Raw genomic sequence first — 18,855 nt, 5'->3', positions numbered from 1 at the left:
GAAGAATTTCAAATGCTACTAATTGTAACGGAACAGGTGTTGACGTATATTTTCATTAGATTAATCCGAGTTTTTAAATTCTTCGAATTGTCTTTAACAATTAAATTTAATTATTTTTTAACGCTGTGACATAGCTAATTACGAAAATAGATTCGTGATGTGTTTTTTTAACGTTTTAATATTCGTCGTCAGCATCATCCTCGTGGGAGTTGGTTCATTAAAAATGCCAGCTCGACAGTTCTTTTTTTAAACATGGCTGCACAGAATTAGAAGGGAAAAACTATCAATTTAATTTTTCGCACTGAAAATAAAAACTAAAATAGATCATGGTAGAGATTTTTCAACAAGAGGGATGGAAAAGTTTTTAAAAATACATTACGTAAGAGAAATTTATGACGAAAAAAAGGGAAAACAGTGTTCCCCAGAAGGTCAAACCTAATTAAATGGAAACAACCCAAACACGTGTTCCCAGAAGATTATCAAAAGAGGGTTGTTTAAAGTTATTTTCTTTCGTGAATATGGAAAAATATGAATAAATAATGTTGTTAAATCAACATGAAATTTACAAAGAAGGAACATTTTTTATTGAAATAGCAACGTGCCTGTTTGATTCGAAAAAGTGGGTAAGTAAATTCTAGGTATAAGTAAATACCTGTGGAATGTTTATGAATATGATTTGTATTTACACTTGTAGGTATATAAGATGATTTTAATGTCGGAAAATGCTTTTAGATGATTGAAAACGTATCGTAATGTGTCTACGAGGACTCAATCGAATCAACGTTGCACTTTGGCGTACAGATTACTCGATCAATGAGCAAATTAGATGATAAGTCGTTCAATAATTGTTCCAGATGAACAGCAGGAATCAAGTATGAAGTATGGTAAGTTTCATGGGTATTTAGTCTACAATGAAGTAATGTACCTCAATTTAAACTACAAATAGAATCTCAGATTCATATTCTCTACTCACCTGTTTCTTATCACGTAAATCATTCTCCTTTATTGTATTCAAAATAGATTTGATTTCTTGTAAATAAGCTATGGCTTCATCTCTATCCATCTGTTTACATTATAGGAAAGAAACACAACACGTTATAAATTTTCAATTCGATCGAGCAAAAAGTGCAGTCATCTTGTATCTACTGGAAAACGTATAAATGTAAATAATGTTCCATTTACTACGTACAATTCCGAGACGTAAATAGTTTTCAATGGCCATCGTAACAGATCTCTCATCTCCGGTTTGATAAATGTAATCAGCCATTTCTACCGGTAAGTATTTTACGACAGTTTTCATTTTGAATTGGTCCAGCTACGTAAACACAAACAAAAGGAAGCACGATTATTTGTAGTTCATGATCCGATATTATTAATTAGGTATAATACGAACACGAACTATATACACAGGTTCGTAGATATAGAACGATGAACCGAACGGGGACAGACAGTTTCGTGTAATTTGATAAATTACAGCGTAGAAAGCTGTGAAATTCGATTGGTTTGCGGGTTTTTAACCTTTGATGTATGGACAGAGACAGAAACTCTATACCTACGCGTAATTTAGGATACCGTTTGAGGAAATAAATAAAGGGTTGTCGACATGTATTAGTTTTCTTCCGAAGGAGAAGGAAGTAGGTAGTTATTCGGTGTTTGATGGAAATAGCAACAGGTATTTTTCGAGATAATTTGAAGCGTTACGTTCATAGGCAACACTTCGAAATAGATTAAAATTTCGCCGGAAATGTATTTTAACCATTTCTGAAAAATGTTGAGTTTCGAAACCAGGTCGTAATTTTTAAGATTTTTAAAGTGTCGTGCTACCAATCAAAATGTGTCAAAATTTTGCGAAAAATTAAAGTCTTTTGACGAAAATGCATTTCGATTATTTCTGAAGAATTTTGTACCCCAAAATCGAGTCATGATTTTCGGAATTTTTGAAAAAGTGTCTCGTGACTTATCAAAATGTGTTGAAATCTTACCAGAAATCCAAATATTTCAATGGAACTGTATTTTGAACATTTTTGAAGACTTTTGAGTCCAGAATTTGATTTTCAAAATTTTTGAAAAAGTATCATATGACCTATCAAAATGTGTTAAAATTTTGCGAGGAATTTAAATATTTCAACGAAAATACATTTTGGTCATTTTTGAAGAATTTTGTGCCCAAAAATCAGGTATATATATTGGGTAATGATTTTTGAAATTTCTGAAAAAGTGTCATGTGACCTATCAAAATGTGTTAAAATTTTTCCAGAAATCCAAATATTTCGACGAAAATACATTTTGAGCATATTGAAGAATTATGAATTGAATCAGTCATTTCGAAAACCCCATTCTGAACTTTTTAAAATTTTTCAGGAAATGAAAAAAACTGTTTGTGCGCTTTATTTTCATGGTATAACAGTACACTTGTGCAGTAATCGATAGGTCTTATGATTACAAATATTTCTGTACCTTTACCAGAACTTGAAGTTTTGTAGGCTGCGAGCAATTCCATTGTGAAATATGTGGAGTTATGGGGTTTTCGAAATGACTTTTTTTTAAAACCTGAAAAGTGACACGTAATCCTAGAAAATCCAGTAACTACAATACCCAAAATGATTGAGTATGGATTTTCATTCATTTATTGAAGTTATACCTGCAATCTACGACTCAATTAATTTAATGTAATAAAGAAGCAACAAAAATGTTATCCATTTCACGGCATAAATTAAAAAATTGAATTACGTTGATGTTCATGAAATTAATGTTTTTTGTTTGTCTTATAAAAAAATGATTTCAAAAACCCTGTAAATGCAGGAGTTATGGGGTTTTCGAAATGACAAACACTGAAATATGCACTTTTTAGCTACCTTCCAACTTTATCCGATAGAGCTCGCAAAGCACCATCAGAATCAGTGAAAACCATAAAAACCCCTTAAATGGTGATTTATGGGATTTTCGAAATGACTGATTCAATTATGATAAGCTCAACCCCCAAAATTAGGTCGTAAATAATTCATGATTTTTAAAAATTTGAAAAAAAGTGTCATTTGAATCTTTTGACTAAAGTGAATTTTGATCATTTTAAAGAATTATAAGCAGAAGCTCTAAAACTTGAGTCACGATTTCACGTTTTTTTTTTTTTGGAAATTTTGAGAAATGTGTCATGCGACCTATCAAAATGGGTTAAAATTTGGCGAGAAATTTAAATATTTCGATTAAAATGTATTTTGAACATTTTTGAGGAATTTTGAGCCCAAAATCGGATACTTTTAAAAGTTTTTGAAAAAATATCGTGTAACCTATCAAAATGCACTCAAATTTCGCAAGAAATCTAAATTTTTCGATGGAAATGTGCATATTTTGAGCATTTTAAAAGAATTTTAAGCCCACAAATTAGGTCATGATTTTGGAAATTTTTGAAAAAGTTCCGTGTAACGAATCGAAATGTGTTAAAATTTCGCGAAAAAGACAAATATTGCGACGAAAATGTATTTTGACTATTGTGAAGAAATTATGACCTATGAGCTTCAAAATTGGATCATAAATTCGTGATCTTCAGAAATCTCCAAAAAGGTGTCATGCGACCTATCAAAATGGGTTAAAATTTCACGAAAAATTTAAATATTTTGAGTAAAATGTATTTTGAGGATTTTTGAACAATTTTGAGGCCCGAAATTGGGTCATGATTTTTGGGATTTCCAAAATGGGGTCGTGGTTTTCGAGAGTTTTGAAAAAGTGCCATGCGACCTATCAAAATGGGTTAACGTTTTCCTAGAAATCCAAAAATTTTGACAAAAATGCATTTAGACCATTTTTGAAGAATTTTGCGCCTAAAAATTAGGTCATGATTTTCGAAATTTTTGAAAAAATGTCATGTGACCTATCAAAATGTGTTAAAATTTCGCGAGAGAATGAAATATTTCGACTAAAATGTATTTTGAGCATTTTTGATGGATTTTCAGCATGGGTTAGAATTTGGCACGAAATTTGTGCCGAAATTTCAAGTTTTTTGGGGGGAGGATTTTGAAAAAAGTGTCATGCGACTCGTCAAAATGGGTTTAAATTTTGCAAAGAATTCAAATATTTCGACGAAAATTCATTTTGACTACTTTGAAGAAATTATGATGACCCATGATCTTCAAAATTGGATCATAAATTCGTGATCTTCGGAAATCTCCAAAAAGGCGTCATGCAGCCTATCAAAATGGGTTAAAATTTGGCGTGAAATTGAAATATTTTACCTAAAATACATTTTGAGGATTTTTGAACAATTTTGAGGCCCAAAGTTGGGTCATAATTTTTGGGATTCCCAAAAGAGTATCATGCGACACATCAAAAAGAGTTGAAATTAAGCGAGAAGTTGAAACTTTCCACGAAAATTCATTTCAACTATTTTTGAAGAATTTTAAGCTCCAAAATCAGGTCATAGTTTTCGAGAATTTTGGAAAAAAAGTGCCACTCGACTTATCAAAATGGGTTATAATTTTGCCAAAAATCCAAATATTTTAACGAAAGTGTATTTTGAACATTTTTGAGGAATTTCGAGCCTCTAAATCGAATCATGATTTTTGGCAATTTCGAAAAGGGTGTCATGTGACTCATAAAAATAGATGAAAATGTCACCAGAAAATCAAAATTTTCCATCAAAATTCAATTTTGAAAGGTTCTGAGGAACTTTGAGGACACCGTGAGACAATGATCTTCTGGATTTTTGAGGGGGGGGGGGAGAGCATACCCACTGATTTTTTGTTGGTTTTTATATTTTGCAAATGTTTTATTGATTTTTTTGATTATGATTTAGATTTAGTAAGCATTTCAAATAAATTGATTTTCTCATACAATTTCAACCTACTTCGATGGACCCCTTTTTCGATATCTACGTTTCCAAAAATCACCAAATTCAAAGTTGTAACTTTTCAAATCTGCTTTAAAAATGTTTTGATAGAAGTTTTTGATTTTCTTCTGAAATTCTAGCTCATTTTGAAAGGTCACACGATACCTTTCAAAAACCCTCGACAATCTTGAGCAATGTTGGGCTCAGAATGTTTCAAAATTGCTCGAAACAAGTTTTGATAAAAAATTTGGTTCTCTGATGGAAATTTCAACCCACTTTGATGGGTCCGGTGACATTTTTTTTTTTTCAAAATTCCCGAAAGTCATAATTTAATGACCCCCATTTTGGAGCTCATGAGCATAGTTCTTCAAAAATTCTCTAAACACATTTTCATCGAAATATCTCAATTTCTCGCAAAATTTTAACCCAATTTGATAGGTCACATGGCATTTTTTCAAAATTCTCAAAAATCGTTCCCAAATTTTGGAGTTTATAAAATCTTTCAAAAATGCTCCAAATAAATTTTCGTGAAAATGTGTCAACTTCTCGTGTAATTTTAATATATTTTGATATGTCGTATGGTACTTTTTCAAAAATCCTAAAAATCATGAATCTTCAGTAAGTATGTATTTTGGCTCAAAATTGTTCAAAATTTTTAATAGTCAAGGAGCCCGCTTAGGATCTATTGTACCCCCCCCCCCCGGTCGATCCTCCGGGACAACTTTTTCAGGGGGAGTCTTAAGGAACATTTCTAGCCATTGTAAAAAAAGTCGCCTTACTTACAAAATGGCGGCCATTATGATTGACAGGTCAGCTGAAAATCGCAGATTTTGCGTTCTAACATAGAACTTGCACAAAATTTTTCAAACCGTACAAAAGTAGATCGAAAGATCAGGCAAAAATTTATCACCTGTCAAAATTTCAAGTGCTAAAGTGCGTTTTTCGATTTTTGGTGAATTTTTTGAAAATCAAATTTAGGCCAAAAATGAGGGGAAAAAATCAAAATTTTACCAAATTGACCAAGAAAGCTGAAATTTGGGATATACTCGTACCCTATTTTTGACCTGCCAAATCGATTGGAAACGGTTTCAAACCGTTTTGAGCAGTTCTGGAGCCTCCAGCAGATTTTTAGAACTCGAAATTCCCACAAAATTTCATGAAATGGAGTTGGCTAGCTGAAATTTACTTAGCGAACTAATTTCAATACGATATGAAGTCAGCTGCAGGGGGATTCAAGTCGTTTTGGAGCCTCCAGTAGTTTTTAGAAGCTCGAAATTTCCCCAAAATTTCATCAAACGGAGATGGAACGTCGAAATTCATTCTGCAAACTAATTTCAATACGCTTCGAAGTCGACTGCTGGTGGATTTCAAGTCATTTTGAGCCTCCAGCGACTTTTTGAATGTTCGTATGGCGTTTTTTGGATAATTGAAATTTCCAAAAAGTAACTGGAAGCTTCAAAACCATTTGAAACCACGACGTTGTCGACTTCATATCGTATTGACATTGGTTTGCGAAGTAAATTTCAGCTTGCCAACTCCATTTAGTAACATGTTGCGGGAATTTCAAGTTTCAAAAATCTACTGGAAGCTTCAGTAATTTTCAAAAAGTCGCTGGAGGCTCCAAAATGACTTGAACTCAACTGAAGTCGTTTTCAGAGGGTGTTAAAATTGGAGTGTAGAGTAAATTTCAGCTTTCTATCTCCATTTGATGAAATTTTGAAAATTTAAAGTTTCAAAAATCTGCTGGCGGGTCCAGGAATTTTCAAAAAGTTGCTAGAGCCTCCAAAACGATTTGAAATTCACCTGCAGTACTTCGCAGCGCATTGAAATTAGTTCGCAGAATAAATTTCAGCTTTCAACTCCATTTTGATTGAATTTTGTGGGAATTTCAAGTTTCAAAAATCTGCTGGAGGCTCCAGAACTGCTTAAAACGGTTTGAACTCGTTTCCAATCGACTTGACAGGTCGAAAAAAGGGTGTATCCCAAATTTCAGCTTTCTTGATCAATTTGGTAAAATTTTGATTTTTTTCCTTCATTTTTGGCCTAAATTTTATTTTCAAAAATTCACCAAAAATCGAAAAACGCACTTTAGCACTCGAAATTTTGACAGGTGATAAATTTTTGCCTGATCTTCGATCTACCTTTGTACGGTTTGAAAAATCTTGTGCAAGTCCTACGTTGGAACGCAAAATCTGCGATTTATGCTGACTTCCCATGCAAAAAAATCATAGATTAGTAGTACTGCAGTAGTACCACAATACTACTTTCAAAGTCATGAACAATTAGTATACTGGAAGTAGTACTGGTATTATACTTAAGTAGTACTGCAGTACTACTTTCAAATTCATGTACTATTTATTTAGTAGTTCAGTATTACTCAGTATTACAGTACTGGAAGTAGTACTAATATTATACTTTAGTAGTACTGACCATGTACTGACTATAGTACTGAAGTAGTACTGAACCTCGCATCACCCTACAACTCACAGTGGGCTGTGAGCACCCTCAAAACGGGCGTAATTCAAAAACTTACAACGAACTCTAAAACAATGGTACAATGATATCCTCCCTTATGTTTTTGGGGTCGCAGAATACGAATTCGACAATATTTTTTTTTGTAGGGGTGGGGGTGAGGGGGTGAAGGGGGCGAAAAATTCAAAATTTGACTATAATGATGTGTGATACATCGAAATGTATGTTTTTGAGGGTGTAGATCACGAATCTGACAATACTTTTTTCGTAAAGGTCAATGGTGGGGGCTGAGACGGTGAAAATGGTTAAAAATTCAAAATTTGACTATAATGATGTGTGATATGTCGAAATGTGCCAACTTTCATCAATTTACTCAATTTTAGTTGTTATAAAGTAATTATAGAGGTATAATTTACGTTTAAACTCCGTTTTTCCTATTTATAAATACCTAGGAATAGAACAAAATTTTTGCACGTAGATGCACGGGAAATTCCAGCGGCTAGTAATACTTGAGGTAGTGTATTTCAAGATGTCAATTTCCATTTTTGCCCCCAAATGCCCCGGCGACTACAACAGTCAATTATACCTAGTGAAGAATCATGGTGAATTTTGTTAAAATGTTGCAATAAATTTTTTCTTCCAGGGACTTTGACGGCTCCCCAATAGAAAATTCTTCATCCCCCGCCCTTCGCCCCTTCTACACCATCGAAAACTGTTGGCAAAATTGGAATCGTAACCGTAACGAACTATGTTCGGTAACTTTTAAGTTTTTATTTTTTATTAAAAATAAATTTCGGTTTCGCGATATATATATTGTTGGTTACGTATAAAATGGTTTTTTAGTTCTTTTCGTAAAATCGCGTAAACTGTTGGCTGTTAAATTATTGTTGTTTTTTCGTTGTTTTTGTTAGTTAATAAGTTCGTTCGCGTTAATATTATTCTTGTCGTCGTAAAGTAAAGTCATCGAGCATTTTGCTCAGTCTCTTTTGTCTGGTTTATTGATCGTTAGGTCAATGACCGTTTGTAATAAATATTTACATTTATTTTGTTGAAGTTTGTTTTCGATTTGTCGAATGTTAGGCAAGTTTAATATTGTTGTGAGTCAGATTTATCAATTGTGTATCGATTTATCGTACATGGTAGCGTAGAGCGTAGTTCGTGAAAGCTCTGTTTCGCAATTCGACGTCCTGTGTGGAATTTTCTGGCTTGTGTAGCTTCAGCGTATTGGTTCGTGTAGTGTTCGACGAAGTAAATGTCGACAGTCCTGTCCTATTTGCGGTCAGGAAAATTGGTCAACGTAGACGACGACGACGAGTGTAAACGTAAATCCAGTACGACCTTTGCTGGTTTCCCTGTAAACGAAAATTCGAACGAAAGTAAAACGAAGTCGTCGAAGGGTAAAAGTACTTCGAAAAGTAACGTATCTGATTCCAGTGGCGACGCTAACGTAGCTGGTACGAGTAGTTCTGGTTCTGGTGAACAAGTTGGTCCAACCGATTCTGCTTCTCCTCCTCCTCCGTCTAATCCGTCATCCGGTCCTCCACCTCCTCCACCTCCTGGTCCATCCGACGATCCGAGCGACGTTAGTGATAGTAGCGACGACGACGACGAGTCCGACGAAGCAGCTGTAGAATCTGATTCGAGTAGTTCGTCTGGTAGTATGTTCGGTGCCGGTGATAGTTGCGTAATGGAGTCGATGGTCTTTCGCGGTACGGGCTTCGTGTCCTGGAAAAGAAAAATAAAGGTCATTTTGGCGGCCAAAGGACTTCAAACCGCGATTCTCGAAGTAAATACGTTATCGTCGCGTAAAAAAGCGAAAGCTTTAGAAATTTTAATTAGGCACGTAGCTGAGAACGTTTTCCGACTGGTCAAGGAGACAGAGGATCCGTACGTATTCTGGACGGAGCTCAACTCCTTGTACCAGGCGGAAAACCAAGCAGCAATTATCGACTGTCGAACTCGTATTTCGAAGATTGTCATCGATATGTACAAAGGTCCGAAGGAGTTCTTGGAGGCATTTTATACGTTAGTAAACGATATGGAGAGTTTGGACGTGAAATTGACTCCATCGGAAATCTATACGTATCTGATCAACGCGTTAGGCAACTCGCCTAAGTACGAGTCAGTGCGTATGACTGCTCGAGGACTAGTTCACGTCACAGCTGGAGACCCAAATCCAAAAGTGATTTCGTCGTTGCTTTTGAGTTTGGAAGATGCCTCGAAGAACTCCTCGACTTCGAAGAGTTCGACAAGTACCGGTTCAGCGATGGCCGCATCCGATCAATCCGGTAATAAAAATAATAATAGTCGTAATCGTAATCGTAATAAGTCGCGTAATCGTAGTTCGAACTCGTCCGGTAATTCGTCGAACGGTAACGGTGATCGTAACGGTAATAGTGGCTTCGTACAAGCCAAAGATCGTACCTGCTATAAGTGTCACAAACGTGGCCATATGGCCAAGTCTTGTCGATCCGCCGGAGGGAATTATAGAAACGATACCAACCCTCGGGGAAGTATCGTTTGCTATCGATGCAATCTAACCGGGCATATAGGTCGTAATTGTCCGCAGAACGGTGATTCGTCGCGTAATAACGGTGGTAACGGTTCGTCGAGTGGTACGTCGGGTACGTCTGGTACTGCAGGTTCGTCCGGTTCGTCAGGTCCTCGTCCGTCTATCGCGTTAGGTCTTTTTCCGCCGACATCTGGAAAAAAAGAAAATTTTTCGTTAGATGAAGGTCGTAGGTGTAATATCGTAGATGAATTCGTGAAAGATAGGTTCGGTCGTAGCAGTTTCGGTGATAGTATCGCGATTTCAAATTTCGGAAATTCGCGTAACGTAAATATCGGTTCGAATTATTTTTTAGGTGACTCGACCGCTTTAAACCTCGGTGAAGAAAATGCGTATGTCGAGACAAACGACGACGACGGCGTCGATTTTATCACGTTTGTCGTCGACAGTGGTGCGACTTCGCATTTTCTAAAACATCCCGGAGTCCTACTCGATGAGAGGAAAGTAAACGAGAGTTTGCAATCCGCTCATTGTGAGGTATCTCTGATGAAAGAGGGAGTTGGTAAATTGAGAGTCTTAGCCGATGACGGAAACGTCTATTGGTTAAACGAGGTATACTATGTACCTAGTCTTTCGTTTAGTCTTCTGTCCGTGTCGAAAATCGTAGCGAACGGTTATCGTTTCTTCTTCGATGAAGATCCTCGTTTGGTCGATCCTGCGGGAAATATAGTATCTAGATTAGTTCTTAACGATAATGGATTGTATACAATTCAATTTATGATCAATATACCTCCTCTCTTGTATTCTTGTTCCAATTATTCATCTGCGTTGATTACAAACGATAATAGTGACTCGACAAGTGTAGATAATACCTCGACGACGATAGGTAATGATTCTGGAGTCGTAGTTTCGAACGTTTCAAGTGTAGGTATAGGAAATACCAGTACGTGTAGTGACAGTGATGTAAATCTGAAAAATAAAAAGAAAGTAAATAGGTTAAAAGGTGAAGGTGACATCTGGCATCGTAGGTTGGCTCATACGAGCAAGACGGTACTAGATAAGATTCCTGAGTTACGTGGATGTGATTGCCCACCTTTCAATCAGTGTCAAATTTGCTGTAAAGCAAAACAAAAGAAACATACCTACGATTCAAGTAGGTATAGGTATCCGAATCCGCTCGATCTCGTTCATATAGACGTAATGGGTCCTATTACAGAAGGACTAGAAGGCGAGCGATATTTGATTGGCTTCGTAGATGACTGTACGAGATGGGGAGTAACGTTCGGAATGAGAAGTAAAGCTGAAGTAGGTACCTACCTAAAAAAATTTGTAAATATTAGTGAAACGTTATGGAGTACGAAAGTGAAGCGTATCAGGTGCGATAACGCTAGTGAATTTATCGGAGGTACCTTTAAAGAGTTTGTCGACGAAAAAGGCATATCTATGCAGAACAGTGAGCCGTATGAGAAACAGCATAATGGCACCGTCGAGCGTTTTTTCCGAACCATCCAAGAAAAAATGCGAGCTCTGTTATACGAAGGCGGTTTAACGAATAAATTTTGGCTTTACGCTGCATACACGGCGAACTACGTGTACAATCGTTTACCGCATTCTGCTTTGAACGATCTGTCACCGTACGAGCTGTGGAATCGCCGAAAGCCAGATTTATCGAGAGTAAGATTGTTTGGAAGCGTTGCACGAGTTCTGGTACCGCCTGAAAAGAGAAAGAAAACTGATGAGAAGTCGATCGATATGGTTTTACTCGGTTTTACAGAGACAGGTTATGTATTGTACGACGTTTTACGAAATAAATTTACGAATTCGAGTTGCGTAGAAGTAGACGAAACGCGTAAGATACACGATGTTATTAACGATCATTTGTTAAAAACATCGGTATCAGTGAGTGTAAGCGATGTAAATATCGTACCTACGGTAACACCGGTATGTAACGTTGATTCAGCTCCCGGTTGCTCCAATTGGATAAACCCAGATGAGCTGACTGAAGCCGAACGTAGCGGTGATATTTTAGTAGATCGTAGTTTAATCGATATATCATCTTCGGATGAACGTAGCGACGATTTTGCTTGCTTTGCACTCGCTGGGGTCGATGACCTTACGTATGAAGAAGTGTTAAACGGTCCTGAAGCGAAATTTTGGCGTGTAGCGATAGATGAAGAGTTAAAGGCGATGGAGATCAAAGACGTTTGGTATTCAGCATCTGAAAAAAGCGTAAATAAAGAGAATTATTCGAAAGTAGACAGTAAGTGGGTTCTAAAGAAAAAAATCAACTCGAATGGTGGGGTGAAATTTAAGGCTAGATTGGTGTTGCGTGGTTTCAAAGACAACCATTTTTATGAGTTGGATGAAATATACGCTCCAACACCTAATCAACCGATAATACGCTCGATGCTCAATCTAGCTATGGTCAACAAGTGGCAGTTGAGACAGCTAGATGTGAGTACTGCATTTCTCAATGGAGATATAAACCGAGGTATTATGTTCAACCCACCGAAAGGGACTAACGAAGAGAAAGGTGTCGTATATATTCTCAAACGTTCGTTATATGGATTAAAAACGAGTCCCAAGTCGTGGAACGCAAAATTGAACGAGTACTTACTTTCGCTCGGTTTCGTAAGGAGTAAAGTCGATCCTTGTGTGTATTTCGATGCCGAAAATCCTCTACGTTGCGTGTTTGTCGTTTACGTAGACGATTTTCTAATTACAGGTTGCGATGATCGTCTAATTGAGTGGTTGGTCAAGCGATTGAATGAGCGTTTTGGAATCAGAGACCTGGAACAATGCAAGAAGTTCATTGGAATGGAAATTAATCGTAGTAAAGAAAAGTTAGAAATACATCAAAATTCATATATCGAGCAGTTAGTTAATGATTACGGTTTATCTAATTCGAATAGTATTTCAACTCCAATCGAACCGGGCTTGAAAATTACCAATCTCAAGCTCGATAAAAGTTATGAAACCAAAGTGCGTGGTCTCTTAGGAAGTTTAAGTTACATAGCTAGGGGAACACGTCCCGATATCGCTTTTGCTGTAAACTTTCTAAGCAGATACCAGCACTTGGCAAACAAGGAGCTATTCGAATATAGTAAGCGTATTCTCAGGTATTTACGTAGTACGTTGAACGTGAAACTTACCTACGTAATACCTGAAGTAGTTGATAAACACTCTGTAAGAGTGTACGTAGATTCGGACTTCGCTGGTGATTGTTTAGATAGGAAGTCAACGTCTGGAATTTTTGTGTTACATTATGGTAACGTAATTGACTGGGTAGTCAAGAAACAAAATTGTGTTAGTCTTTCGTCGTGTGAAGCTGAATACGTTGCGTTAAGTACGTCTGGAAAGGAAGTCTTGGCTTGGCGAAATCTGTTTGTCGAATTAGAAGTTCGTATTGACACCGTACCGGTGTATTGCGATTCTAATGCAGCGATTGCCGTTGCGAATACGGTCGAATCGAAACGTACCAGACATATAGATGTCTGTTATCATCATATACGCGATTTAGTCACAAAACAGATCGTTTACTTGCAAAAGATATCTTCGGCGGATCAACTTGCCGATATTTTAACCAAAGCCACGACACGTACCGTATTCGACAGACTCTGTGAGTCATTATTTAACGCTTAAATTAAGTCTTCGAGTCGATTTTTATGTAATTTAAGTATAGTTTAACTGAAATTTTGCTGTAAAAATATTTTTGTTTCAAAGTGTTTACAAACACCGGTAATGATAAGAAGCAACAAGTTTTACGTTTATTTTAGTGGTACGCGTGTTAGGGAAAATATTTTTATGGTGGGGTGTTGGCAAAATTGGAATCGTAACCGTAACGAACTATGTTCGGTAACTTTTAAGTTTTTATTTTTTATTAAAAATAAATTTCGGTTTCGCGATATATATATTGTTGGTTACGTATAAAATGGTTTTTTAGTTCTTTTCGTAAAATCGCGTAAACTGTTGGCTGTTAAATTATTGTTGTTTTTTCGTTGTTTTCGTTAGTTAATAAGTTCGTTCGCGTTAATATTATTCTTGTCGTCGTAAAGTAAAGTCATCGAGCATTTTGCTCAGTCTCTTTTGTCTGGTTTATTGATCGTTAGGTCAATGACCGTTTGTAATAAATATTTACATTTATTTTGTTGAAGTTTGTTTTCGATTTGTCGAATGTTAGGCAAGTTTAATATTGTTGTGAGTCAGATTTATCGATTGTGTATCGATTTATCGTACAAAAACGTACATTTTGACATATCACACGTCATTATGGTCAAATTTTGAATTTTTCACCGTTTTCACCCCCTTCATCCGCCACAATTCACCCCTACGAGAAAAATATTGTAAAATTCGTGATCTACACCCTCAAAAACATACAATTCGATATATCACACATCATTATGGTCAAATTTTGAATTTTTCACCCCCTCCATCCCCCACCATTCACCCCTACGAAAAAAATATTGTCAAATTCGTGATCTACAACCTCGAAAACATACATTTCGACATATCACACATCATTATAGTCGAATTTTGTATTTTTCGCCCCCTTCACCCCCTCGCCCCCACCCCTACAAAAAAAAATATTGTTGAATTCATATTCTGGGACCCCAAAAACATAAGGAAGGATATCATTGTACCATTGTTTTAGGGTTCATCGTAAGTTTTTGAGTTACACGCCCGTTTTTAGGGTGCTCATACAGCCCACTGTGCAACTAATGTAATTCAAAAATGCACCATCAGTACCTACTATATTAATACTATAGCATGTTTTAGATCCGTCTTCAGTACTTCCACAGAAGTTAAGCAGTCTCAGGCCTGGCTAGAGGTTGGATGGGTGACCGTTTAGAAATTATTCTCTAGGAGTACTGAAGTTCGGTAGTTCAGTAGTACTGCTGTGTGATACTATTTTTTTCATAGAATCGTGAAGTTACAGTACTACTGAAAAGTAGTACTGCAGTATTACTTTTCAGTAGTACTGTGGTACTACTGTGTGATGGTACTAGAGTACTACTTGAAAAGTTCAAATTGTTACTACTGAAAGTAGTACTGCTTTCAGTATCAAATTAGTACATAGTACTATTTTTTTGCATGGGTTGTTAATCATAATGGCCGCCATTTTGTAAGTAGGGCCACTTTTTTTTTTGAGTACAGGGCTAGAAATGTTCTTTTAGGACTCCCCCTTTAAGGAAAAAAGTTGTCCCAGAGGATCGACGGGGGGGGGGGGTGCAATAGATCCTGAAGCGGGCTCTCCCCGACTATAATATTAATGCCAGCCAAATTGTACATACCTATTCCTACAGCACTTTTGGCCAGTTAGACTTTGACTAAGGCAGTTTAGTGAAGAATTTGATGAATTAAAACGCACAAAGCAGTGAAATTCGATTGGTTTATGGGTTTTTAACCTTTGATATGGACAGGAGCTCTAAGTATACCTACGCTTAATTAAGGATACTATTTCAGGAAATAAATAAAGGGTTGTCGACATCTATTAGTTTTCTTCTAAAGGAAATACCTATTCGTATTCGGTGTTTGATGGAAGCAGCAGCAGGTGTTTTTCCAGATAATTTATCGAGTTTATAGCCCGCACTATAAAGTAATACGTCTTGTTTAAAATTTCAGAGCTATACCGACATCAAGAATACGCATCTACCGTACGAGTACACATTCGCTGTCAATATGAAAACCAAAATGAGCTATATCTACCTACGAATTTGATAAGGTACGTTACTATACGTTAGCAAAGCCTACCTACGTACGTAGGTAAAATCCAGAAGAATGAAAAGATAAAACGTAGGTAGGTAGCACGAATTTAATATAATAAAATAAAAGAAAGAAAGAAACACAAAGAAGCATCGCAGAAAGTACAACTTGCAGAGGTAAATGCGAAAGAAAATACCAACGAAAAAATATCTTTTGAAAATAATCCAGTTAATTTTCACCATCTTCTTCGTCTTCGTCGTCGTCGTGCTCTTGGTAGAGAAATTTTTATCGTTCGAGTTTAGAAAGAAAAATGGAATTTAGTAAAAAAAAAAAATTATTCACGTTGAGCCGGTCCGGCGTGGCGTAAAATTAAAGGAAATAATCCAGTCGCGAATATCTTTTATAAGCGCTTAGGATATTTAATCCGGGTGACAATAATAAGCCTAGTCGAGCTTTTATTTCAATTACATTCGCGTCAAAGTTAAAACGAACCGACTATTCTGAGTGTAAAATTAAAAAATAGCGTAAAAAAAATTAGGTACCCAAAGAATGAAAATTTTTACCAACCAAATTATTAGCAGCGGCGTTATCCGCGCTCCAGTGCTTCTGTTTGACGGGTGCCATTTTCTTTTGAAAGTTGTCTCGTATTTGCACATCATCTTGAGACCATTTATGATTACTTTTGGGAGCGATTTCGATTTCGGTGAGAACTTGCGTTTTCGGCTGCACCGATTCCGATTCTTGCTTCGAATCGATTTTTTGCTGAACTCGTTCCATTAATTCTCCGTTTTTGTTTACTGTCACACAACACAAAACAAAGAGAAAAAACGAAATGGTCATAAATTGCGAATTTTATACTTTATAGTCGACTCGAACCGAGTCCAAATGCTATTTCAGTGGTTTTTTGCGCTATTTTTTTTAATAAGATGTCCAAAACGTCAGCTAAAAGCTACCCACACATGCACTTAAAACCACACCGTGTGGTTTTTAGTCGAGCAAAAAAAAAAAATACCTATATCTAAAGCTTACATTGTTGGCTGATTTCAGCGTGTTGTTCTTTTCTACCGTTGACATTAGTACCGGTAAATTTCTGCGATTTAGAAGCACTTAGAGAAATTCCGTCTGAAAAATCAAAGAACCGAGTTTAATTTCAATTCACCGCCAACGCTTCCTTTTTTTTTTCAATTTACAAGATCGAGCCTTTGTGAAGAGAAATATCGTCCGGTAGTGGAGCTATAAATTTTCAAATGCAACAAGCCAACTGGCAGAAATACGAGTGGTAGTCGAACGGCGGAGCGTTTAAATGACCTTTTTAGGTTTTCAAACAAAGTGTACGGTACGTCATATTGTGAATGGTTCGATGAGTTATAGGAGAAAGAATTTAGGTCAAACATCTCGCGGTCAACAAGTTTCAAAAGGTTTATCGTTGTGCAGTTTATTTTCGCGTACCTAACTTTTTATTTGCTTTGTTGGCGTACCTAGTTGATGTTGTTGTTAGCGAATGACGTTAATTTAAAGGCCTATATTATTTGTATTATAAAATGTGCTGTAATACGAGCCAATACTTACCAGATGACTTTAAATTTTTCAGTTCACGCACATCTTCATCTTCTAGCTGTAACATAAACCATTAAGTTTTATGAGAGTATTTGTGAGGATTTGCCATAACAGGCAGTTTTTTTTTAGAAAGATTAACTTTTTAGTATGAGTATAGCACTCTATTGGCTTCAGTATGAGAGAAGTAATTTTATTACACTTGAATGTTATCTTAAACTATCCAACCATTTATTATAGGTTGGTACCTATTGGACAGAATATGAGAATGTGTAGTAATTGCAATTTTGGTTCATTATTTTAATACATAATTTCCTGAAAAAAAAAATAGAAAATGGTCCTTGCATCAAGATAGGGAATTTTTACAGTCAAGTAATTCGGAAAGATAAGGTACATATACCCACTTAGGGTTGTAAATTTTGAATTATGAAAAAGATTTAAGGATTTGGACAATTAGACATGTTCTGACATCTCACAGCTGGTGGTATTATAATAAGTGGGAGTAGTTTGGTAGGGCGTTCCCCCAAGGTCGGGGGGGGGGGGCGAATATCATGTTGGGCTCCATTTCTAAAGCAGAAGTTGTAGGTACCTATTGAGATTTTTGAAAAGATAGGAGTGGGTAGGGGGGAGGGGGGTCGTGTGCACTAAAAATTTGTCAACTGACGTGAGAAGAAAATATCAATCTTCCCAATTTGATACTTATTGAAGATTGTGTACAACAGGTTATACTCACTCATACATGGTCAAATCCCTCCAGAACAAGCAGGATTTGTGAGAGGAAGAGGAAGAGGAACTAGGGAACAGATTCTCAACCTCAAATTGCTGATTGAGAAAGCACGCAAATACATACAATGTGTGTACTGTGCTGTGTTTTGTAGATTACAAGAAAGCATTTAACTGCATCAGGGCCGGACCCAAGAGCACGTGGCCCACCGAGATATTCCATTTTAGCGGCCCTGATTTTGGGCTCCTCAATTGATCTGCCAAATGTTTTTCTCCCATTTTTTAAAGTGCAGGACACTGAGCATGAAAATTCATTTGGAAACTTTTTAATCGGCCCCGTTTTTACCTCATCGGCCCAAATACGTCGCAGCCTACCAAAATTTTCTTGGTAACTCGGTGGGTGGGTCCAGGCTTGGACTGCATACAATGGCAAAAACTGTGGAGAATTCTACTTGAGATGGGCGCCCCAATACATCTGGTGTGGCTGATGAAACAACTGTACAAGGGGAGCATAGCAAATGTATGAATTAACAGAGAAATAATGTCGGAGAAATTCCACCCAGAGAGAAGAGTACAACTGGACTGCATTCTGTCCCTACTCTTGTTTAATCTAAGCTTATATGGAGAATATACATATAATTTGTGGCACTCTGCAGCTACGTGTATAAGAAAGCACCAATGATGATGGCTCAGGCAAATGGCATGGAGGAGTGTTGATCGGAGGTGTACAAATGTCAAACTTCTGTTACGCTGAACCTCTATAGACACTACAAGATGAACAACTAGTGGGCACAGACATTGGGGGATCCAGTAAAAAGTAATCCCATTCCCCTTACTGCACCAACACCCATGTTGTCCATTAGGGAAACGACAATCAGTGCATCTAGCAAGTAAACCACTGAAACTATTGCTCACAAATACTTCCCTTTGCCGCGCCAACACCCGCATTGTCCAGTTGGGAAACAACGACCAGCGCCTCTACAGGGACCATTTTTGGAAAAACTTTTCACAAAATTTTACATGATTCCCCTCACCGCTGTGACCTGCAGTTGTGTATCTTGTAGTGTCTATA

The 18,855-nt window shown here is 36.8% G+C and overlaps 1 protein-coding gene across 2 annotated transcripts in view; it reads right to left on the bottom strand.

Moving 5' to 3' along the window:
• LOC135849167 (uncharacterized) overlaps nucleotides 1-18,855 on the bottom strand; it is a 108,998-nt gene that overhangs the window by 1,435 nt on the left and 88,708 nt on the right. The window contains exons 4-8 of one of the 2 annotated variants that reach the window (XM_065369441.1): nucleotides 17,076-17,121; nucleotides 16,536-16,628; nucleotides 16,074-16,303; nucleotides 1,190-1,315; nucleotides 974-1,063 (exon numbers count right to left, since the gene is read on the bottom strand). In XM_065369441.1, the coding sequence (XP_065225513.1) occupies nucleotides 974-1,063; nucleotides 1,190-1,315; nucleotides 16,074-16,303; nucleotides 16,536-16,628; nucleotides 17,076-17,121 (585 nt within the window). The remainder of the gene's footprint in view (nucleotides 1-973; nucleotides 1,064-1,189; nucleotides 1,316-16,073; nucleotides 16,304-16,535; nucleotides 16,629-17,075; nucleotides 17,122-18,855) is intronic. The other variant, XM_065369442.1, reaches the window with a different exon arrangement.

The sequence above is a fragment of the Planococcus citri genome, chromosome 5 (assembly GCF_950023065.1).
Source record: "Planococcus citri chromosome 5, ihPlaCitr1.1, whole genome shotgun sequence".
Lineage (NCBI taxonomy): Eukaryota > Metazoa > Arthropoda > Insecta > Hemiptera > Pseudococcidae > Planococcus > Planococcus citri.
The sequence above is the reverse complement of the archived record's forward strand: the minus strand, read 5'-3'. Positions and strand labels throughout refer to the sequence as shown.